A 24482-nucleotide genomic window follows, 5' to 3' on the forward strand; every position below is an offset into this window, starting at 1 on the left:
GTGATGAGCAGTGTAGAGATGATTTAAGCATCTCTGGCTGAGATTCTGTGAAAGGGGAAAATGATCGTTCAGAATAAAACAGAATGAGATTTTATAGATGAACTTGTCTGGATGATCATTCCCTCTTTCCTACATACTCTCCCCCTATTAATTGGGGGTGGGGGGCAGTACAAATAAGCTAAAAATGGACCCATATGAGGAAGCTGTGACAAGTAAGCAAGGAAAAGAGTCTGTTCTTGAGTAGGTGACATTTCTGGCTTCCTCTCTTTTGCTCTCAATTTTCTTTTTTGCCTGTCTTCATGTATTAGTTCCTCATCTGTAGCTATTTCTCATGTTTCTGGTTTTTCTCTCTCTGTTCTTTCTCTGTGCCCTGCTTCTTGTGTTTCTCCTACCCTTCAGGCCATCTGAGTTATTATTTTATATTCTTTATCTGTCTGGGGTACCATAGATCATAATTGCTTGCTGACTTTGGAGAAATACCAACCTTTGGCAGCCTTTGGGATTCTATGAACAATGAACTGTACAAATAGGTGAGTAGAATAGGTTGAAAAGGGGACCAGAGGAGGAAGCAAACACCCTGTGAATAGTAAATAAGGAAGGACAGATTATGCTGTTGTGTCAGGAAAAGACCTGTGGTGCCAGAATGAGACAAATGAATAAAGCATCAGCAGCTTTATCTTAAAGTTGCTTCATTTGGTAACTGCTCCACAAAGATATCACAATAATAAGACAAACCCCCCTCCAAGTTCCCACCAACCACTTTTAAACCTCGGGTTTCCTTTTATACTTTCTGGTAGAAATCCTGTAGGTGAACTACCTTGCTTAATCAACAGTTTAACCCACTGTCCTGTGTTCTAGTGCTATTTCTACTACACATTCTACAATGTTTACTATTTAACTCAGTCAGTCATTCACTTAATTAATTCAGTCAATAAACATGTTGAGTATAATATATGTCAGGTGCTGTGGTGGGTAGTAGGGATTTCAGAAATGAGTAAGATATGATTTCTGCTCTAAAGGAACTCTTAGCCTGCTGAAAGAAATAGATATTTAATGCAAAGAAATTAATATTAGAATAAACACGTATAGGGCACAAGTGGCTTAGTGTATAAGATGACCATTTTGCCTAGTAGGGATATAAGAATGTTAAAGATGTTGGTACTGGGGTTTGAAAGATGGATAAATGTTTGGGTTATTTATTAAAATAGCTAATATTATTTTCAGATATCATGGAGGCAATGTCTGAATCTGTTTCTTTGTATGTACCTCCAGCTTAGTCTGAACATAGGGTGGATCTGGAGCTAGGAGGTACATTGCACTGATGATTTGTCCTGTGTTTTGTTTTGTTTTATTTTCAGGCAGAGGAACGGACTAGATACTTCTCTGTCTTCTATCTCTCCATCAATGCAGGAAGCCTGATTTCTACATTTATCACACCCATGCTGAGAGGTTAGGATCTTTTTTGAGGGCCCTTGTCTAGGTTTCCTTTGGCCAGTCAAAAACCTTTTCAAGTTTTCCTGATGACCATCCTCTCCTTTTCCAAGGACTTAAAAACTGAGACAATTTTTTAATATCTTGATTTGTCTGGCCCAAAAGAAGGATTATGAACTAGGTGTTGGGAGGAAAGAAGATGGCTGTATCTATGATTTTACAAACCTGAGCTTGCAGAATAGAATATCAAACATTAAAGACCCAAGATTCAGCGTTACTGGTTTTTTGGTTGTTATTTTGTTTTTGTTTTTAGGAGATGTGCAGTGTTTTGGGGAAGACTGCTATGCATTGGCTTTTGGAGTTCCAGGATTACTTATGGTGATAGCTCTTGGTAAGTGCACTGGGACAGGGGAGATGAATAACCACTGATGCCTGTTACATTAAAAACATCATCTAAGCCATTTATTTCAATCCTCACCATAACTCTATTAGGTAAGTGTTATTGTAGGAATTTTCTCTAGACATTGGAGATAAATTAACTGAATGAAATCAGAAACCAAAGGAAGGAAGGAAGGAAGAGGAAGGAAAAGAGTGGGAAAGAAAAGAGAAAAAAGAGACAAGTAAAGAAAAACATACCCAATGTTACATGATTAAGACCTTTCCTAGACTGATCCCTCAGCTCCATACGGAAGCAATTAAGTCACTATCTCTGCAGGATAGGGCCTAAGTATCTAAAATTTTTTTAAATATCTAACTGATTCTAATGTGTAGTCAAGGCTGAGATCCACTGCTCTATACTGAAATATGTAAGGAAGCAAGAAAGATAATTAATCCTTTCTCTCAAACTAGCTTACTTCATTTGACAGTTATTTATCTGGTAATTGGAAGACATTTTAATCCTTCTAAAGTAGCATCTAGGTTTAGCTGTTTTGTTGCCCTGCTCTTCAGTGCTCCCAAGGAGTTTTCTCTCAATCAAAGAGAATAAGGGGAGTTGGATAAGTAAGTTGAAACCAATGCAGCTTAGATCAAGTATGTTCTGTTTACCAGTGACAACACAGTAATGGAAGAGGAAAGAGGATGTGTGTGTTGTTTAGTTTCCATAGTTTAAGGGGAAACTTGGACATGATTGTTCCTAATTATTGACCTGGAAACCTGTTCTCACTCTGAAACTTTGGGTGACACCCCCCTGGAAGGCATCCAGTCCAAACACATAAAGAACTCAATAGAGGAAGAAAGAAGCCAGAGATTCAATGTTCAGTCCTGACTATTTTCTATCAGGAGGTGGTTAATAGTAACAGTCAGATTCTAATTCCAATTCCAAGTTAGTTTATGTGTTATTCCAGGAGAGCTGTGTTAATACATTCCCTGTCTCCTTCCATTGAAGCCGAACACTTTTCCAAATATTGTTCTGGTTTTGTACTTATTAGTGCTATGTTTCCTCTGGATCGTGGCACAACAATAATATTAACATATTGGAGTAATTATGAAGATCAAAAGAGGTGCTGTAAGTGAAATGTTTTATAAATTATGAAATGTTAAATAAGTGTTAGTTGTCATTATTAGTTGCTTCAGTTTTCTGGGTACCAATAAATAACAATACTCTGGCATTTCACAATAATTTAACTTATTCATCTATGTTTTTCATTCATCGATCAACACACATTTATTTAATGAACATTTCATGTGTCAAATCCTGTGCTAGCTATTGGGTCACATTGGTGAATTAGAGAGCCACGTAGTCAAAATCTTACATAGTCCAGCAGGAAAAAAGAGACACAGTAAAAAGGAATTTACAATATCGTATGATCAATGTCACAACTGGGGAAGTACAGAGAAAGCTATGGGAGCACATAGAGGAGATGTCTGACTAAAACAGTGAAGATCAGAAAAGTTTTACCTAGGGGTGCCTGGGTGGCTCAGTCAGTTAAATGGCTGCCTTGAGCTTGGGTCATGATCCTGGGGTCCTAGAATGGAGCCCAGCATCAGGCTCCCTGCTCAGTGGGGAGACTGCTTCTCCCTCTTCCTCTGCCTGCCACTCTGCCTACTTGTGCTCTCTCTCTCTCTCTCTATCTCTCTGGCAAATAAATAAGTAAATCTTTTAAAAAGAGAGAGAGAAGTGGTATCTAAGGTGAGACCTAAAGTATTAGCAACAATTAATCAAAGAAGACAGATATCTGTAAATCAAGGAGGTGAGACATAATTGTGACATATCTGAAGGCCTTAAAGGAATTCAGGCTGCCCCAGGTATAAATGAGAAAGATAAAAAGCAGAAAATGACAGAAATCAGATAATGAAGGGACTTTTAAGTCATTAACGAATTAGAACTTTAGCTGGAATAGGGAGCTACAAAAGGATTCTGAACAGAGGACTGATTGTTAGATTTTTATTTTTCATTGGTGTCTCTGTAATGTAGAGAAAGAATGGGTTAAGGGTGAGGCAATGATATTATTTATCTTGATTACCGAATTTTTAGCATTCTTTAAAATTTTGTGCTCAGGATGAGTGCCTCACTCAGCTCAGACTAGTCTCAGCCTTGGTAGAGTTGAAAAAACTTGATATGATTGGATAAGTGATGTGATTGAGAAAATAAGTCTACATTGAATGTAGCGTTCTGACTTGAACAACTAGGTAAATAGTGGGCTCATCATCCTAATAAATTTAGTTTTGGACATGTTACATATTAGATGTCTTCAAAACATCTAATTGGAGTTTTCAAACAGTTATTTGGAAATACAGCTTCGAGCTCAGAATAAATGTTTGGGCTGTAGATAAAGATCTGGAGCTATTAGTATATGGATAGCAATTAAGCCATGAAAATAGATGAAATAACTAAAATTTAATGAGAGTAAAAAGAGGGCTAGAATAGAACCCTGAGGAATACCAGCATTAAAAAGATACGTAAAGAAGGGGGTGCCTGGGTGGCTTAGTCAGTTAAGCATCCAACCCTTGATCTCAGCTCAGGTCTTTATCTCAGGGTCATGAGGTCAGGCCCCATGTTGGGCTCCACGCTGGGCATTGAGCCTACTAAAAAGAAAAGACAGGCAAAGGGGAAAAGCCCACAAACGAGACAAAGAAGGAATGGCCAAATTGGTAGTTCTAAGGGAATTGTTCAGAGTAACAAATGTTACTGACGGAAAGTGAGATCAGGGAGAAAAATGCCCATTGAATAGAGCAATAAGAAGGTCATTGATTCAGAGAATGTCAGTTACGGTAGATTGGTGAAGATTCAAGACTGATTAGAGTAAAATAGGAAGTGACTAAGAGGTGAGAAAGGGAAAATGGTATGTATAGCTGAATGTGACATGGAGTCAAGAGAGGATGGCAGACATGCTTGAATATTATTGGGAAGACTCCAATAGAGAAAGAGGTTGAAGATGCAAGGAAGAGATAGTATAATCAATATGAAAGCACAAATGGCAGAATTACCTTTGTACAGAGGAAGAACATTGCCTTCAACTAACTGGAGGGAGGAGAGGATAGGTGTGAATACAGGAGTTAATAGATTTGGTGGCAGGAAGTTGAGACAATTTCCATTTGACAGCTTCTGTTTTCTTTGTGAAGTAGGGGGCAATATCCTCTACAGCAAGGAAGAACTAGTAGGGAAACCTAAGGTTCCCATTCCTCTTCTTTAGTTAAGTGGCCTTGACATTTAAGTGTGGTCTTATCCAGTTCATCACCTGGCCTTCCACATCACCACTTCCACTGTCCCTTCCACTATTGAGATTTCCAGGTCATTCTTAGTTTTAGGGCCAACCTATTTCCTCTCCAAAATCTTCCTCTTGTCTAGATACCTCTTTATCTGCCCACTTGTCTCCCAAGATTGGCATCCTTTCTTTTAACATTTTTTTTCCTGTCAACAATAAGAAGACTGTGGTAGGTAAAAGGTGCTATTTGGAGAAGTTTTGGAGACACCGAGAGGATGAATAAAGAAAAAGTGGTGATGTGAATATGAGTGGAATAGAGAATTTAAAAAGTTAAGGTAAGGAAAAGTAAGAGGATTCAGGCATTCTGGTGTGCAAAGATACTGGAAGGTCCTACTTGCCACTGACAAGACATCTTTGGTAGAAGATCTATTCGAGGGACATCTTGCTGGAGTTGGGAAATCCATTAAGGAGGGAAGTACATCTGGGATCATACCAAGATAGTCTTCCTGCTGATGTTAGTTAATAAATTTGAAAAAAATAATATTTACTATTCCATAATTATAAAAATAATATCAACTAATGCTGGTAATTTAGAAAATAGAAAGAAAAATATGAAAATAAAATCTACTTATAATTAGTTGTGGGGATGTGATTAAAGAATATGGGGTAAGGAAAAGAGAATGAGCTCAGGTACAATAATGGTACAGAATAGAATTTTTTGTAGGAATGATGATCAGTGGTTAGAATGTAGAGACCTAGTGGAAAATAATGAAACATAAAATGGGAAGGAGCAGCTTTAGGTGAGCTCCACGGGGCCACATCTTTTTTATATCGTCAGTCCCAATAGTGTCTAGAACAGTGTTTAGTGCAAGAATGAGTGAATGAGATGTTTTATGGTGGTTAAATGGGTAGATTTCTGATTCAAACAGACCTCAGGTCAAAAATGCAATTTCTGGCATTTTCTAGCTATGTAATCTGCACAAATTGCTTAATTTCTTTTATCTTCAATTTCCTCAATAAAATGCAGAGAGTAGTACATATTTTTTCAGATGAAATCAGTTAATATATATAAAAGACTTAATGCTTTACATATAATAATAAACCTTTAAAGATGGTTAATGATAATAATAATCATCATCAGGATAATATGAATTTGGGAAGGCCTTTCCTGCCAGGAGTTTGGGCTTTTTAGGCAGGTCCTGAAACGAAGGTTTTAATTTGGCATCAGATAAGAGAAGGAAGATACCAGGGATTGAGAAAGTACTTGCTAGACATTTTAATAATCCAGGGCAGAGGTTGTGAGGCCCTAAACAAGAAATGTAGCAATAGTAAAGTAAAAGAAGGGCAGATGGGAAATGCATTGAAGAAAGAGTCTAAATGAAAACTTGGTAAAATATCAGATGTAGAGATGGCAAAAGAAGAGAGAATCCAGAGATGACTTCTCTTTCTGTGATACAGGGAAATTTCAACAGATTGCTTCTCTTAACTGACAACTTTATTCTTCTCTTGGGTCCCATAATTTATATAATTCCTAAAGTTGGGAAGTTTAAGTCAGACCCCTCCCTTTAAAAGATTTGCCAGTCATTCCTACACATCAGCAGTCTGTCCTTAGCATTGACATACTGAATGTGCTGAATGAGAAGCTAAGAACCTTGTTTGTGTATCAACTGCAGTTGTGTTTTCAATGGGAAGCAAAATATACAGAAAACCACCTCCCGAAGGAAACATAGTAACTCAAGTTGCCAAATGTATCTGGGTAAGTCTGACTTGTTTACCTGCCTTTTTCAATCAATGGAAAAAAATTATATGCTGAGCTTAAAGGCCTTTAAACACAGGTATTTATTTTCCCCAATGACTGCTGTTTTACCTCTGTACCTTTTGGCAAGCTGAGATTAATCCATTTTCCTCTGTACCTCTACTCAACCATTAAGTAAAATAATAATAGTAATAATAATAATAATGATGTTACCATTTTTTAAATTGGCAAAAATCATCTGAAATGTGTATATGTTATATATGTTGCCAACAGGATGTAGGGATAGATAAAATTATATTGGAAATATTCTGAAATTCAATGTCTGAGAAAAGCAAAGGGTGGAAGTAAGTCACTTAAAGTATGTACGTCTGAGGAAGGGATAATGAATTGGAATGGTTTCTTTTTGTCTCTCATGTGATATCTATGCTCTGCCCTAGTTTGCTATTTCCAACCGTTTCAACAACCGCTCTGGGGACATTCCAAAGCGACAACACTGGCTGGACTGGGCAGCTGAGAAATACCCTGTAAGTTGGAACTGAGAACTATGCCTCCATGGAGATTTTCCTAAGTCCAAACTGATTCCTTCTTGCTGCATTTGGCCTTTCCTCTTACCGTTCTGGCACATTTTTACTGTAAGCAAGACAACCAAATTTAGCAATTCAGCCTATTCCTTCTTCCCCTTTCTTGCAGAAGCAGCTCATTATGGATGTGAAGGCACTGACCAGGGTACTATTCCTTTATATCCCCTTGCCCATGTTCTGGGCTCTTTTGGATCAGCAGGTAAGAATAGTTCTTTTGAAAGCTACCCCTTCTTCCAGCCCCTTTCCTCCCACAAGAAAGAGATTTCTCATAATCACTTCTGTCTGCCCTAGGGCTCACGATGGACCTTGCAAGCCACCAGGATGAATGGGAATTTGGTGAGAAAAGATTTTCCAGAGAAATCTATTCTTTTCTTCATAATAAATAAATTTCCTTTTTTAAGGAAAATGATTTCTTTGGGTTTTTTGCCTGAAAACTGACTTAAGATCAGAAGAGAGTTGTCTTTAACATGAAGGTACTGAGTACGCAAAATTTTAAAAAGCTACTCTAGAAATAAAAAACAGAATCTTATTTTTAGAAATCAGGAATATAAGGATGGAAAGGTTTCAGTGTGTACAGGGAAGTACTGAGAAGATAGTCAATGAAGTGATCCAGTTGTGGGATAGAGATTGTTTGCTCCCCTCTCAGCCTTCCTGGGGCACAGCAGGCTCAGGTTTGACTGGTGCTACTGCACAAGTAGCCCGGTGTCTGGGCTGAGATCATGTGGAGGACTTGGAAGTGCAGTATTTTGTACATGGATAAGGAATAAGAAAGTTGCAAACATTATTTTCTGTTTTTCTATTCTCCATTCTTTGGCCAACTCAAAGTTACATCTGTGCACTCAATTGTTCTACTTAGATTATTATAATGTTTTTCTACCATCTCCATGGTAAAGGAGGCCGGAGAGAATGATGCTAGGATTTCATTAACCAGTCTGTTTGGAGCCTGTCAAACACAAGTTACTTTTTCCCTTTCTCTCTCTCTCTCTCTTTTTTAAAAGATTTTATCTATTTATTTGACAGACAGAGATCACAAGTAAGCAGAGAGGCAGGCAGAGAGAGAGGAGGAAGCAGGCTCCATGCTGAGCAGAGAGCCCGATGCAGGGCTGGATCCCAAGACCCTGGGTCATGACTTGAGCCGAAGGCAGAGGCTTTGACCCACTGAGCCACCCAGGTTCCCCTCCCTTCTCTTATTGCCCAGGATTCACTATGGTTGTTCTGTTATTGACCCTTCTAGAACAACTCTGGAAACACTATGTGTTAGTGGAAGTCTTTACCCTAACCATGATGTCTTGTGCTGCACATTACCTCCTACAACTGCAGTGACTGAAATTAACAAAAACACACTGACCCTATTCTCTCTCAAGAAAAATAATATTCTCCTTTAGGCTTACCTGCCTTCAGTAAACATAGCCTGAAGCCATTCCCAGTCTGTTTCCCCAAATACCCTTAAAAGCACCATGTGGCCCTGAACCAATGACCTGGTAGATTTTATCTTTTGTGTCTCACCTGCTAATTAAAATTTTTTTCTGTTTTAAGAGAGAACACAAGTGGTGGGGCGGGGCAGAGGGAAAAGGAGAAAGAGAATCTCAAGCAGGCTGCACCCTCATCGCAGATAATTAACAGTATTTTTGATCTAAGCTTTTCTTGTCTTTTGCCACTGTATAAATGTAATTTGTTATAATGTTTCAGGGTTTTTTTGTGCTTCAGCCAGACCAGATGCAGGTAGGAGATTTCTGTATACTCATGGGGATTTATGGCTTTCCTCATCCATACTTCTATCTGAAGTAACGGGATTACCAACTGTAACTGGATTTATTTCCTTATATGCTGAGGAGGGTTAAGGATAAGGATGAAAATACTCTCCTTAGGCCTCACACTTCTCTTTCACATCCTCTTTTAAGTAAGCAGCTCCTGCCCAGCTCCAAGGAGGGTGAATTTTGAGCTCAGAGGAGATGTATAAGCATTGGATTTTTTTTCCCTGTTAAGGTAGTACTTTGGAAATATTGTCCAAGAAAGTATAAGGCATTGTTGTGCAAGTAACAAAGTCAGAATCTCAGTTTACTGGTGACTCCCATTTCTTTTTTTAACCCTTGTTTAATCCCCAAGTCTTCCTTCTCTTCTTTTCTCCATGACATTTTCCCTTCAGCTGTGGAACAGGAGAAGATAAGTGAAAATGAGAGGGAAGAAATCCTAACTAATTGACAGAAAAACAGGTTCAGAGTGAAACTGATTCTGTAGGATGTTCAGAAGCTGAGGTGCTATGCAGGAGAAATCAGAGTCCTTGGTTTAACCGGACTAGAGATGTGGAATCATTCTGTACTTAGTATGATGAAAATATGTTTGGATGTTAGGGAGAGTGCACACAAGGAAATGAGAACACATACTTACACTTAAGACAGAAGAACACTTTGTAACTATCCTTTTTACCATGGTATTGCAGGTACTAAATCCCCTCCTGGTTCTTATCTTCATCCCATTGTTTGACCTTGTCATTTATCGTCTGGTTTCCAAATGTGGAATTAATTTCTCGTAAGTGCTCACGATGACTTTATTACTCAGACTGACTTAATATTTGCTCAGCTTAAAAAAAGATTCAATGTCAGTACTTTCTACTTAGTATGATTTGTTTTGGCATATCATTTTTCTGTTTCTGTGTACCTAAGTTAAACTAAATGCCTATTGGTATTGGAGGATGGGAATTAGATCTAGCTAATTTTTATTAGCCATTCCTGCACACTTAACTGCATGATGTTGAAAGGGTAGATCTAAGCTTCACAGAAAGTCAAAATTATGTGAGAATAGGCTCCTAAAGCAACTTCTTGCTTTGTTCTTGAATGTTGCCTCTTCAAAGAAGTCTAAATCCTATGATGATAATTAATCCCTTTAAATCTTTTATTGTCCATATGAAACAAAGCAGGGACCTGGTAAGAGCAGAAATAGGTTGTCCCTAATTACTGCTTTTCTCCCATTCTAAATAGAAGCACCAGATGTCATATGGAACTGTTTAATCACTATAATGTGATTCAGTATACACCTGAAACTAATATTACACTATGTTAACTAACTGGAATACGAATAAAAACTTAAAAAGAAGTGTTATTTTTTGTAAATTTGACAGAGGAGGATTTCAAGTCTCCTCTAATTCCTGATTTAATAGCAATTTCTTTTTGATGATGACATTACAATATTCAAATGGCCTTTTGTCATTTACTCATTAGTTGAGCAGATATTACTGAGTTTAGCACGAATGGCATGCAAATATAACAGCACAAATGAATGCTGAAAGAGTTCCCTGTTTAGTAAGGGAGGTAGAACACATGCAAGGATAATTATTACCCAACGTGAAATGTATTAAGTTCAGTAAGAAGGGAAGCAAAGTGCCAGGGAGTTATGGAGAAAAAAGAGAGTCCTTCTTACTGCTAGAGTCAAGAAAGACTTGTGGAGGAAAAGAAAATGGGGTAATAATGTATTGTGCTTGGCATATGGTAAATGTCCAATAAATTTGGATGCGTTACTACTATTTTTTGGTATGATGACATAATGGATAGAAAGATCATCATAAACAAAAGTTGAGGTGAGGAAATGGGTTGAATAGAAAACTATTCAGTGTGATGAGTAGAGGAAGAAAGCTGTGTGAAGGGGAGAAGTAGCTGAGACCAAATCAGGAAAGGTCTTTAATGGTAGGCTTAGAGGGTTTCACTTTTAGCCTTTTGAGTCTAAAGTTTCCATGTAATTGTCTATCCCTTCCTTTTGCAGATCGCTTAGGAAAATGGCTGTTGGTATGATCCTAGCAAGCCTGGCATTTGCAGTTGCAGCAGCTGTGGAGATAAAAATTGATGTGAGTTCAATAAATCTTAAGCTCCATGAGGAGTCAAACTGAGTCAAACATATCGTTGTTCACTCTTCTGACTTGTTCAATCCTGATTGCCTGGGACCTAGCACAGAACCTGTTTTGGAGAAGATGCATCATAACTACCTGTGGTAAATGAGTAGATACAGGTAGAAGAGCAATGCAAAACAAGGCCCACCTCCCACCTGAGTGATCCAGAGTATACTGTCAAGGAATTCCCAAACACTAATATCCAAGCTATATTCTCATCTCTTTGGAAAGACAGGCTTTTGAATAGTTGGCAGATCAAATAGTCATTATTGGGGAATGACATATGAGGTCACAACTGAGTCAAAAAGCATGGAGTTTGTCATGTAGCATCGGTGCTTGCTGTACTGAGCTGGTGTTTCTCCCCTCCAGACTGCCTTCAGAGTTTTCTAAGCAAAATGCCCTCCAGAGGGAGAAAACTGCATCCTCCTGACTGGACGGAACTAGGATGTCAGAGGTAGGACTGAGAACTACCTCCAAGGGTTGTTGGTAATTCTGACCTGTGTTCTCTGTCCTAAGAGAATGACCCCACCGCAGCCTGGTCCCCAAAAGATTTTCCTGCAAGCCTTGAATCTGGCAGATGATGAGGTGAAGGTGACAGTACTGGGAAATAAAAACAATACTCTGTTGGAAGAGTCCATTAAATCCTTTCAGGTAAGATATGGACTTGAATAAATTAGAAACACATTCAGATTATGCAACAAGGTGACAGCATAATATTGTAGTTAGAAGCATGCACTTGTAGAGGCAAACTGTCCCCAGTCCAATTCCTGGTTCTGCCATTCCCTAGCTATAAGACCCTGAACAAGTTATTTTGTCTCTAAACCTCAGTTTCAGCACCTATAAAATGGCAATAATTTTTAGGCCATGAGCTGTTGTAAGGATAAGTATTATATGTGAAGCACTTAGCATAGTGTCAGGGACATTGTAAGGTCTCAGTAGGTTGTAATTTGTACTGTTATTTCAAACTGCCTCCTAATATCATGTCCTCTGGAAGGATTTGGCTCGTGTATTTTCACCATTACTACTGTACACATTCTGAAATATTTATATTTTTTAAAGATTTATTTATTTATTTTAGAGAGCAAGAGCACGAGTGGGAGGGGCAGAAGGAGAGGGAGAGAGAATCTCAAGCAGACTCCATGCCGAGTGCAGACCCTGATGCGGGGCTCAATCTCACAACCCTGAGGTCACAACCTGAGCTGAAAGCAAGAATCAGTTGCTTAACCGATTGCAACACCCAGGTGCCTCTGAAATATTTATTTTAAAATATTACTTTTTAATAATGAAATTAATATACATCTGTTATTGAAAACTGGAGGGTATATAGAAAGACATAAAAACCACCATAATTGCATCACCCAGAGATGATCAATCAGCATATTGGTATCCACAAATAAACTAATTTCTAAAAGGTAGTCAAACTCTATAGTACTGAACTTTGATTTTTTTATTAACATTAATCATGTCATAAGAATCCTTCTGTATCCTTAGATAATTTGAGAATATGATTTTAATGGACACATGATATTCCATTTTATAGATATATCATAGTTTATTGAAGTATTTCCTTATAGGCGTTTAAGTTTTTATTATTAATATACATAATTCTGGGGCACCTGGGTGGCTCAGTGGGTTAAGCCTCTGTCTTCACCTCAGGTCATGATCTTAGGGTCCTGGGATCGAGTTCCGCATCAGGCTCTCTGCTTGGCAGGGAGCCTGCTTCCTCCTCTCTCTCTCTCTGCTTGCCTCTCTGCCTACTTGTGATCTCTCTCTGTCAAATAAATAAAATCTTTAAAAATAATAATAACATGCATAATTCTACAAAGAACATCCTTACTTGTAAATCCTTATGCATGTCTCTAATTACTCTCATATGGCATTTTCCTAAAGATAGAATTACTAGGTTAAAGGGCAAAGTTGAAAGTATTTGATGAGCTCACCCACCCTGGGATGTTATGAGATAGTGATGCCTATGATAGGGTAGAAAGTGAATGTGACAGTTTCTTCATTCTACAGAAGATGCCACACTATGCCCAGCTCCACCTAAAGACAAAAAGCCAGGATTTCCACTTCTACCTAAAATATCACAATCTGTCTGTCTACACTAAGCATTCTATGGAGGAGAAGAACTGGTACAGTCTGATCATTCTAGAAGATGGAAAAAACATTTCCAGCATGATGGTAAGTTGAGGAGTAGCTTAGGTTCCAAATTGTTATCAGAGTGTATTTTAACCAGCTCATCAAAGATAAGTCTTAACAAAGATAAGTCTTATGATCAGATTTTCTGATTATCAGTTCCTTGTTGTCAGCTGTAACTGATTTTTACTTTCCTCTATTATAGGTGAACGTTGAAGAAAACAAAACAACCAATGGGATGACAGCTGTAAGGTTTGGAGACCCAAGGCCCCTCTGTGTTGAATCTTGGTCTCTTCTGATCTGTGGGGCTTCAGATAAAGCAGCCTCACATTTTACTTGTCTTGTACATGGATTTTCTCTCCTATAATATCAAGGGCATTGGTCTCAAAGGCATCTTCTAGAACAATAAGAGGCAGATAAGCTTGCTTTCCCATGTGGTATTTAAAAAATGACCCTGTATCTGTATGTACCCCCTGTGCTCTGGTGCATATATCCCTTTCTGTTGAATTTTATCCACTTATTGTGCTCTCAGGAAAATAATTAAGTACTTTCATCTCTGTGATCACCGGGAAAAAATTCAGGAGTGAGCAAATAATCCTCTCTTCATGGTTGGTAGTTGAATATCTCTTATTGTTACTGTATTTTTAAAGCAAAGTATAGTTTTATTATAAGCCTGTAGAGGCACCACGGTGGAGTAAAGGTAATACCTTTGGAGTCAAAAGACTTGTTTTTGAATCCAGATAAGCCCAAAAGTCATATCAGACAGCCAATGAAAGTTACAGAAATGGAGTATCCAAGAGGTCACCTGCTTTCTGCAGCAGGAAATCAGGCAGGAAATAGACAGATGCACATGCCTATGTCCATCAAGATTAGGTGGCTGCTGTTGAGACTAGCACTTTAGAGGGGAACTTGTAATGAAATGTCTGAATTTTGCTGAAGGGTGGAACAGTCATAATAATTTCCTTTTGAATATGCTTTATAAAAAGTAAACAACTCAAAATAAGTAAGATGATAGCGAGGATAAGACTTCCCTGGGTGAGAGAGCCATAGGAACCTCCAGAAGGGGTAAAAGGAAATTTCTAGATCAGTGCAGGAATCAACATAGGGGTTCTAGAGGAAACTGCCCTTATTACCTGGTGGGCCAGAGATTAGTACAAAAGCTATCAAAATACCAAAACCCATACTGAGGAAACAGTTTAGGAATCCAGGTTCAGGGCACCAAAAAGATCATTCTGGAAGGGTCCAGGATTGTCTGCAGATTCCAAAATGAAAACTCAACCTACTAATGCCTGGGAGTCCGAGTTTTGTATAGTCAAATCAGACTTAATTTTATAAAAATTTATAAGAAGATACAGTATCAGTTTTACAAAAATACTGGAATATATATATATATGTATATATATGTACATATATATATATATATTCTAGTGTACATATTTCCACTAGTTTTTCTTAGTGGAGTCTCAACTGATGAATCCCACCATTATAAGAGGGAAAGAAATTGGATGTGCTTAAACTGGATTAATGAGGCAACTCAGACTGCCATAGGTGATCATGATTGTGTCCATCCCAGCTAGAGATGATGTAAGAGTGTGACAGATAGAAAACTAATACCTCAGGAAAGATAAAGTTAAGGATAACTAAGACTATTGATTATTTCTTACATGTGAGTTCATTTATTTATCCACCTAATAATATATAACATGGACCTTTTGTCTGCCAAAAACTGTTCTAGGCACTGGGGACATAGTGGTAAACAGGTGTCACTGTTTGTGAGGGTTTGTCTGATGTGTAACAATGTCTCTACCCTTAGGTTTGTTAATACTTTACATAAAGAGGTCAACATCTCCCTGGGTACAGATATCTCCCTCACTGTTGGTGAAGACTATGGTGTGTCTGCTTACACAACTCTACAAAGTGGAGAGTAAGAGCATTACCCTTGTGGACATTTTATTTTTATCAACAGCTGTTTTTTAAATGATTTCTTTGCATATAGGTGAGGGTATTAGGTATATCTCAGCTAATTTTGAGTATACTCAGTTTCACTGTTTTACACTGTTCCACTAATTCATAAGACTTGGAGGAGAAAAATTCACAAGAATTCAGTGAGAAAACTTAGGCCCTGAAATCCACAAAAGAAGATGTTTGTGCTTTCTTTATTTAGGTGTAAAGTTAAAAAAAAAAAAATACCTGGTAGGAATGAAGAGCTCAGATCAGTGGCTGAAAAACCTGGCACAGAAATATTTCATTCCTAGAGACTTGCCTTCAAAGGAAATGGTGGCTTTTCTGCTTGACTCAGCCTGAGTAGAGAGATGAGATCAGATCTGTCTTTCCCTTGGATATGGGAGTGCTTTTCTAGGCTGTGGTGTTTGTTCTAACTAAAATTGTCCTGTTCCAGATACCCTGCAGTGCATTGTAGAACAGAAGATAAGAACTTTTCACTGAATATGGGTCTACTAGACCCTGGTGCAGCTTATCTGTTTGTTATTATTAATGTAAGTAGCTCATGGCCACCGCTACTCTCTCCTTCCATATAACTGTATCTATATTTATATCTATATGTCTATGTCTGGATCTGCATTTATCCTGCGATCACATACTTATTTCTAGTGTAAAGTGATAGGTCGTATCATGACTTCAGAAAACCTACTAAGGTCTCTAGAAGGGATGTTAAAAGAGATAACATTGGTAGCACGCATGTAATAGAAATACAGAATGATATAATATGTGGCCCTTTGTGTCTGGAGTCCTTCATTTGGCATATTTTTCAGGGTTCATTCATATTGAGACATGTATCAGTGCTTCATTTCTTGTTATTACCAAATAATATTCCACTGTATAGATGTAACACCTTTTATTTGTCAATTCATCAGTTAATGGACATTTGGGTTTTTCCTACCTTTTCACTATTATAAATAATGTTGTTAGGAACATCATGTACAACTTTTTGTGTGGCCACATATTTTCATATCTCTTGGGTATATATCTGGGAGTGGAATTGCTGGGTCACATAGTAGTTCTATGTTTAAACATTTGAGGAACCACTGGGAACTTTTCCAAAATGAATTCCATTTTACATTTTCACCAATAGTATATGAGGGTTACAGTTTTTCCACATCTTCACCAATACTTGTTTTTCTGTTTTTTGGGGTTTTTTTTATAGCCATCCTAGTAGGCTATCATAGGTGTAAAATGGTAGCTCACTGTAGTATTGATATGTATTTTCTTAATGGCTACTGTTGTTGAGCATCTTTTCATGTGCTTATTGGAGATTTGCATACCTGCTTTGGAGAAATGTCTATTCAGATCCTTTGTCAAATTTCTAATTGGGTTCTTTATTATTGAGTTGTAAGCATTTTTTATATATTTTAGATATGTCTGTTATCAAATACATGATTTAAAAATATTTCCCTGTTCAATATGTGTTTTAACTTTCTTGATGTTGTTCATTGAAGCACAAGCATTTTTAATTTTTATGATGTTCAGTTTATCTCTTTTTCTTTGGTTGCTTATGCTTTTGAAGTCATATCAAAGAAACCATTGCATAATCCAAAGTCATGAGGATTTATGCCTATGTTTTCTTTTTTTTTTTTAAGATTTTATTCATTTATTTGACAGAGAGGCAGGCAGAGAGAGAGGAGGAAGCAGGCTCCCTGCAGAGCAGAGAGCCCAATGCGGGACTTGATCCCAGGACCCTGAGATCATGATCTGAGCTGAAGGCAGAGAACTAACCCACTGAGCCACCCAGGCACCCCTGCCTATGTTTTCTTCTAAGATCTTTATAGTTTTAGTTCTTATATTTAGATCTTTAATCCATTTTGAGTTAATTTTTGCATATGGCAAGAATTAGGAGGTTAACTTTATTCTTTTCTATGTGAATATTCAGTTGTCCCAGCACAATTTGTTGAAAAGACTGCTCTTCTCCCATTAAATGGCCTCGGTACTCTTGTCAAAAATCAGTTGACCATAGATGTGAGGGCTTATTTCTAGATTCTCAATTCTATTCCATTGATCTATATGTTTGTACTTGTGCCAGTACCACACTGTTTTGATTGTTGTTACTTTGTAGAAAATTTTAAAATCAGAAAGTATAGGTCATCCAACTTTATACTTCATTTTCAAGATTGGTTTGGCTATTCTGGGCCCCCCAGGGATTTCCATATAAATTTTTGGATCAGTTTAGAATCAGAAGCTAGCTGGGATTTGGATAGGGATTGCATTTAATCTGTAGGTGATTTTGAGGAATATTGCTATCTTAACAATATTAAGTCTTCTGATCAGTGAACATGAGATCTCTTTCCATTTTTTTAGATCTTCCTTAACATCTAACTTTTTCAACAGTGTAGTTTTTAGAGTATAGGTTTTACATTTACTTTGTTAAATTTATTCATAAGCATTTTACTCTTTATGATGCTATTGGGATGTTTTTGGTTGTTTATGTTTTAGAGAGAGAGAGAGCAGTGGGAGGGGCATAAGGATGTTTGTAAGTATTTATTCTTTGTGATGCTATTGGGGGTTTTGGTTGTTTTGGTTTTAGAGAGAGAGAGAGCAGTTGGGAGGGGCAGGGAAAGAAAGAGAGAGAGAAAGAATATTAAACAGGCTCCATGCCCAGCCCAATGCAGAGCCGTACTTGGGGCTGGATCTCACAACCCTGAGATCATGACCTGAGCCGAAATTGAGAGTTGAACACTTAACCAACTGAGCCACTCAGGTGCCCCACGATATTGTTGTTAATGGAGTTATTCTTCTAATTTCAATTTCAGATTGTTCACTGCAAGCGTGTAGAAAAACCAATTGATTTTGTATGTTGATCTTTTATCCTACAACCTTACTAAATTCATTTATTAGTTTTAATAGTTTTTCTAGTGGATCCCTTAGGGCTTTTTACATACAAGACTATGTCATCTATATAGAGATAGCTTTACTTCTTCCTTTTCAATATGGATGCCTTTTATCTCTTTTTCTTGACTGATTGCCGGGATTTGAAGCTCTAGTATAATGTTGACTAGAAGTAGTGAGAGCAGACATTCTCCTGCGGGGGAAAGTAATCAGTTTTTTATCATTATGTATGTTAGCTGTGGGTTTTTCATAGATGCCATTTATTTTTTTCTTTATTTATTTAAATTCAACTAATTAACATGTAGTATATCATTAGTTTCAGATGTAAAGTTCAATTATTCATCAATTGCATATAACACCCAGTGCTTGTTATATCACATGCCCTCCTTAATGCCCATAGTCAGTTAGTAGGTTAAGTTTCCTTCTATTCTTAGTTTGTTGAGGTTTTTGTTTGTTTGTTTTTTTACCATGAAAGGGGGTTGAGTTTTGTTAAGTGCTTGTTCTATGTCTATTGAGAGACTTACGTGGTTTTTGTCCTTTATCCTATTGATGTGGTATGTTACCTTAATTAATGTCCAGATGATAAAACAACCTAGTGATAGTTTTCCAGGGCTGCTGTAACCAGGTTCCACAAGTAGAGTGGCTTAAATATAGGAGTTTATTGTTTTACAGTCATGAAAGCAAGGAGTCCAAGACCAATATGTTGGTCCTACTGAGGGCTGTGAAGAAGAATATTTTCCATGCTTTTCCCTTACTTCTAGTGGTTTTCTGGTAACATTTGGTATTCCTTGATATGTAGAAGAATCACCCCAATCTCTGCGTTCATCTTCATATGGAATTCTTCTTATATCTTGTCTGAGTCCAGTTTTCTTCTTTTTTCACCAAGATACTGGTTATATTGGGTTAGAGCCCACCTTTATGCCCCCATTTTAATATAACTAATTATATATGCAACAACTCTATATCCAAATAAGGTCACATTCTCAGTTAGGACTCAGTTAGGGTTAGGACTTCAACATATGAGTTTTAAGGGAACACAAAGCAACCCATAACACTTGTATTTCTGGTGTTATCCCACTAATCATTTGTTCTGTCTTTTGTGTACTACTCAAGATTGAAGTCTTATATATTGTTTCTGAATGCCCAGATCTAATAATCATTTGGAGTAGAGATAATAAATTGAAGCCCAGGGGCCCAGTTTTTTCCATAGTCCTGTTTTGTTTGGCCTGCACACTACTGACAAAAGTAATGATAATCATTAGTAATTGACAATACTTAAAATTCAGGAGATTTCACCTAAGAATCTAGATTCTTAATATTTCTTAAAAACAAAATCAGAAGATTTAATAACAGGTATTATCATGTGAGTTGGCTGGAGCTGTACTGACTTTACACTTTAGATGGGGCCTGTGCTATCCACTTCACCACAGCTCCCATCATTCCCACTCAGCCTGCTTCATTTACTTAACTATCTGCCCATGGCTATTTGAGTATGTGATCTTGATTTAGAAGCTCAGGTCATCGTCTTCCCTTAGCCTAAGAAAATGCAAACATATGCCCGTGTATTGTTCACAATATCAACTGATAAATCAACTATTTTGAACCCAATGGCCTATGGCACAGAGAATCAAGGACATTTGGATACTAGAGACTTTTGATTTCAAGACTTTAAAAAATCTACCTAATAATGGTTTCACTTTAAGAAATACATACAATTTTAGAATTTTTATCCAGTTCATAACAAATATTAGTAGACATAGCCTATGTAAAATAAAACTAACCATAGCTAGAAACCTACATAGTAAAAGTACTTCTAGACAGAGAAATAAAGATTAAATAGTCATGTATATTTGGTAAGATTAGTAACAAAAATATTGACCCTGAAAGAGTTCTTTTTGACTAAAATTCTACAGAAAAACTGCCTTTTTGACATAATTTAAATGTGTAAGATTTGAGTTCAGAAATGATGGCCAGTAAATAGAATTTAAAATAGCAGGCAGTATTTGATATAGATTTTTCAAAATTGATCAACAAAATCTTTTATGTAATGTTTACAAGAAAATAATTCATTTTGATAAAAGTAATTTTAGTAAAATAATGGAAAATGTTAAAAATACTTTGTACTTAACATAGAAAACTGGACAAGGAATTAAACTTTTCTCAAGAATAAGCTTTCTGGGGATGCCTGGGTAGCTCAGTTGTGAAGCATCTGCCTTCAGCTCAGATCCTGGAATCCAGCCCCACATTGGGCTCCCTGCTCAGCAGGAAGCCTGCTTCTCCCTCTCCCACTCCCCCTGCTTGTACTCCCTCTTTCACTGTGTTTCTCTCGGTGAAATAAATAAAAGAAAAGAAATCTTCAAAAAAAAAAAAAAAAAAGAATGTGCTTTCTGAAAATTCATTGTGTTTGTAAAATTCAGATGCCATTTTATATTTAAAATGTTGGCCAGGATCAGAGTACCTATAGGTCAAAAGGTGGAAATCCAAACAAGAACAATATCAAAATATTCTGCCATTTAGGGACTCTGTCAATAATGGTATCTGACTGACTAAACCCAGGTAAGTGAGCGCAGTGTTACCAAAAGGAATTTAAAAAAAACTGAAATTTATAGAATTTGCTGTCTCTTGAAGGATGAAAATACAAAGAGGGGATGGGTATAAGATCATAGAATGCTGTAGATCAGAAATATTTACTTGAGACTGCTGCTGAACCCATTTCTTCTTTTCCTCACTAAGCGCACCAGTCAGGATCCTCAGGCCTGGAAGATGGAAGACATGCCTACCACCAAACTCTCCATTGCATGGCAGCTACCACAGTACGCCCTGATTACAGCTGGGGAGGTCATGTTCTCGGTCACAGGACTTGAGTTTTCCTATTCTCAGGTAGGTTTTTGCAAGTGAAAAGTGGAGGCAAATATATTGCTTGGAGAAGGATGAATTTTAATTATAGCACTGCTTTAAATAGTATGTGATCCTGGCCAAGACCTCTATATTTTTTTGGCCTTAGATTTCTTATATATGACCCTGAAGAGGGAGTCATGGCAGTGCAGCATAGTAACTGATGCTGTTTGGGATCTAGGAAAGGGTACTTTAAGAATAAGGACTACGGAGTCAAATTGCCCATGTTCAAATTTTGATTGTACAACTTATCGTGTAAAACTTGAGCAAGTTAATTATCTCTCTAATGCTATTTTTCTTTATATGTAAAGTAAGAATACTGATAGAATTTATCTCTTAGGGTATAATAAAGATTATATGAAATAATGGATTGAAGTATTCAATTAAGAGCTCCATCTTATTATTACTGTTCACATTATTATCACCCCTTAAATCAACATGATAGCTAAAGTTGGAGGAGGAGGAGTTCAAATTTGGAAACTTTTGTGGGAAAAGTTTCTGGATAGATGCTTGAGTCATAGGGTGGTTTTGGGGAGTTTGTTTACTCACAGACCTGTGTCCTCTTTAGGCTCCCACTAGTATGAAATCTGTACTCCAGGCAGCCTGGTTGTTGACAGTCGCAGTTGGGAATATCATCGTGCTTGTTGTGGCACAGTTCAGTGGCCTGGTACAGGTATGGATCTGATGAAGCAGGAGTTTGTATTTACCCAAGATTTTCCCTCCAAGTTCCTTTCTTCCCTCTTCCTCCATCCCTTTGCCTCCCACATTCTTCACTCAGTGCTGTGTGTAAGATGGTTAAGATATAAACAGACATTGCCAGGAGAATGGACATGTAGAGTGGCAATAATGGCTGCCATAGACCATATGAGGAGAGGCCAGTGAAGCCATTCTTCTTTTAACAAACCTCTGCCTATGCTGGTGACCCTGAGTCAGTTTGTTCCATAGTCCTCATCCTATGAAGATCCATTTAAAGTTTCTTCATATTCTTCTCTTATATTTATTTCTTCCTGCAGTGGGCTGAATTCATCTTGTTTTCCTGTCTCCTGCTGGTGGTCTGCCTGATCTTCTCCATCATGGGCTACTATTATGTTCCTATAAAGCCAGAGGATTTACAGGAGCCAGCAGATAAGCAGATTCCCTATACCCAAGAGAACATGATCAACCTGGAGACCAAGAAGACAAAGCTCTGATGGCTCCCTGGAATCTTCCCAGACCCCATTTCTGGGATTTTGTCTTGGTTATCACCCATCCTAAGGCATTTTTTTCTCCTACTTGTTAGGGAAGGGAAGTAGCATCATATCTGAGCAGAGGTCCTCCAATTTTCTCTCATGATAGAGGCAGTTCTAGGACTGGATATTCCAGTACATTAAAGAGCAAGTCCCCTGAGACTCTATATCTTCCCATCAGTTACTAAACTCTGTAAACATTGTGTAGTATTCCTGAAGAAGGCCTAGTATCTCTAAATGGCCATTAAAAGCACAAATGTGTAATTGAATTAGTTTCTGGGATTATGTAAAGTTATATGGGAATCCCTTTACTTGCCATTTAGAACCTATGACTCCACATTTTTAGGGATTGATTCAGGGGTAAAATTGCAGAATATCAGAAATGGTACTTCAGGTTTCTTCATAAGCAACATAATTGTACTATTCACTAGGACCTCAAGAATTGGTATTTATGGTGCGATCTGGTATAGGGCCTGGCCTCTCAGCTATCCAGTTTTGATAAGACCATAGTAAATTTTTCAGTCCAGGTGGTAGGAAACAAATGACATTTTATTAATACACAGAAGAAATGCATCTTTCTGATAATTACAGTATTTTATCTACTAACCCAAACCCCCCTTTCTTCATACTAATAGATCTTTGGAAACCAAATTAAATGTGGTAAGCCTAGTTCTGGAAAACAAGAACATGTATAAATTGTAGAAATTCTGTTGAGTCTTAAGAGTGTACATTTTTCATAGTGACTACAATGTTTCAGCTGGATTATGCCTTTCTAAGGACAGTTATATGGGTACTAATTATAATTTTCCAACCATGCATTTTCAGTGTTGTTGGGTCAGCTTTTTCTTATTATTACATCATTTCTTATTTATTATAACAGATGTTTAATAACAACAATATTTTTATGAATCCAACTTCCTTTTTAAATTATTATCCTCTTTAGCCTCAAAGTAGTTGGTCTGTTTTTGGTAAGTTTTTCTGTTTTACTTTTACCATAAATTTAATTTCTTTTTCCAAGTTTTTATTTTACCTCCAGTTAGTTAACATAAAGTGTAATATTAGTTTTATTTTCTCTTTTTGTTTTTGGTAGGCAGAAAATTGGATTCATTCCTGGCTTATGCTCAGTTGAAATGCCAGAAATCCTCTATAGAAGAAGGAATAAAAAGATTTAGAGAGTGGGGTGCCTGGGTGGCTCTGTCAGTTGATTTCAGCTTAGGTCATGGTCTCAGAGTTGTGGGATCGAGCTCAGCCTCAGGCTCCCTGGCAGTGAGGAGTCTGCTGGAGATTCTCTCCTTCATTGGCCCCTTCTCCCCTTCTCAATCACATGTGCTCTCTCTCTCTCTCTCTCTCTCTGAGGTAAATGAATGAATCTTTAAAAGAAAAAAAAAAGATTTAGGGAGATAAGTATGTTAGAGTGGGTCTCTCATGTACTACCAACTCAGCCATCCCAGCCCTAAGGACATGCCAGTCACAATAACATTGAGAAATGCATTAATGAAGGTAGTACCAAAATATTTGAAAAGCACCATAGTGACTGGCTTCTGTAGGTCAGAGACAAAGGTGGCAAATACTGATATTGAAATGGGTTCTATGATTTCAATAAGGAATATGATATCTCAGGGTGGCAGAGACTAGTAAGTAGCGCCAAATTATCAGAAGAACAACTTGGACTGGTTACTTTAGTAGACAGAAGTGCTGGTGGGACAATCATAATGGTTTGATTCACAAGAATATTTGGAATTAAATAATTGATTATAGGGTCCCTAGTGCTGAAATAGGGAGTTCATCATGTTTACCTAGGCAAAGAAAATCTATGGAGTAAAGGCCCTTTGGTGGGCATTTATATAGGACACAAACACTCTAATACTCTGAATTCATTCTGAGAGATCCCTTTGCATACCTTTTTCTCCAGACCAACTTAGTATCAATTCTCTAAAGATTTTATTTATTTATTTGAGAGAGAGAGTGAGTGAGAGGTTGAGAGAACACATTGGGGGAGGGTCAGAGGGAGAAGCAGATGCCATGAAAAGTCCAGGAGGACCCTGCGATCATGACATGAGCAGAAGGCAGACACTTAACCAACTGAGCCACCCA

The 24482-nt window shown here is 37.5% G+C and overlaps 1 protein-coding gene across 2 annotated transcripts in view; it reads left to right on the forward strand.

Moving 5' to 3' along the window:
- The window catches only part of LOC111154999 (solute carrier family 15 member 2), a 32853-nt gene extending 9238 nt beyond the window's left edge, over positions 1-23615 (forward strand). Inside the window, exons 6-22 of one of the 2 annotated variants that reach the window (XM_022514987.1) lie at positions 1359-1449; positions 1745-1822; positions 6749-6831; positions 7269-7355; positions 7522-7611; positions 7704-7748; positions 9102-9134; positions 9853-9941; positions 11169-11250; positions 11809-11943; positions 13309-13473; positions 13634-13680; positions 15242-15352; positions 15827-15923; positions 21001-21147; positions 21731-21835; positions 22176-23615. In XM_022514987.1, the coding sequence (XP_022370695.1) occupies positions 1359-1449; positions 1745-1822; positions 6749-6831; positions 7269-7355; positions 7522-7611; positions 7704-7748; positions 9102-9134; positions 9853-9941; positions 11169-11250; positions 11809-11943; positions 13309-13473; positions 13634-13680; positions 15242-15352; positions 15827-15923; positions 21001-21147; positions 21731-21835; positions 22176-22352 (1662 nt within the window). In that variant the 3' untranslated portion in view covers positions 22353-23615. The remainder of the gene's footprint in view (positions 1-1358; positions 1450-1744; positions 1823-6748; positions 6832-7268; positions 7356-7521; positions 7612-7703; positions 7749-9101; positions 9135-9852; positions 9942-11168; positions 11251-11808; positions 11944-13308; positions 13474-13633; positions 13681-15241; positions 15353-15826; positions 15924-21000; positions 21148-21730; positions 21836-22175) is intronic. The other variant, XM_022514988.1, reaches the window with a different exon arrangement.
- Positions 23616-24482: the final 867 nt, after the last annotated feature.

Source organism: Enhydra lutris, unplaced genomic scaffold, assembly GCF_002288905.1.
Source record: "Enhydra lutris kenyoni isolate GAN:26980312 unplaced genomic scaffold, ASM228890v2 scaffoldscaffold39, whole genome shotgun sequence".
NCBI lineage: Eukaryota > Metazoa > Chordata > Mammalia > Carnivora > Mustelidae > Enhydra > Enhydra lutris.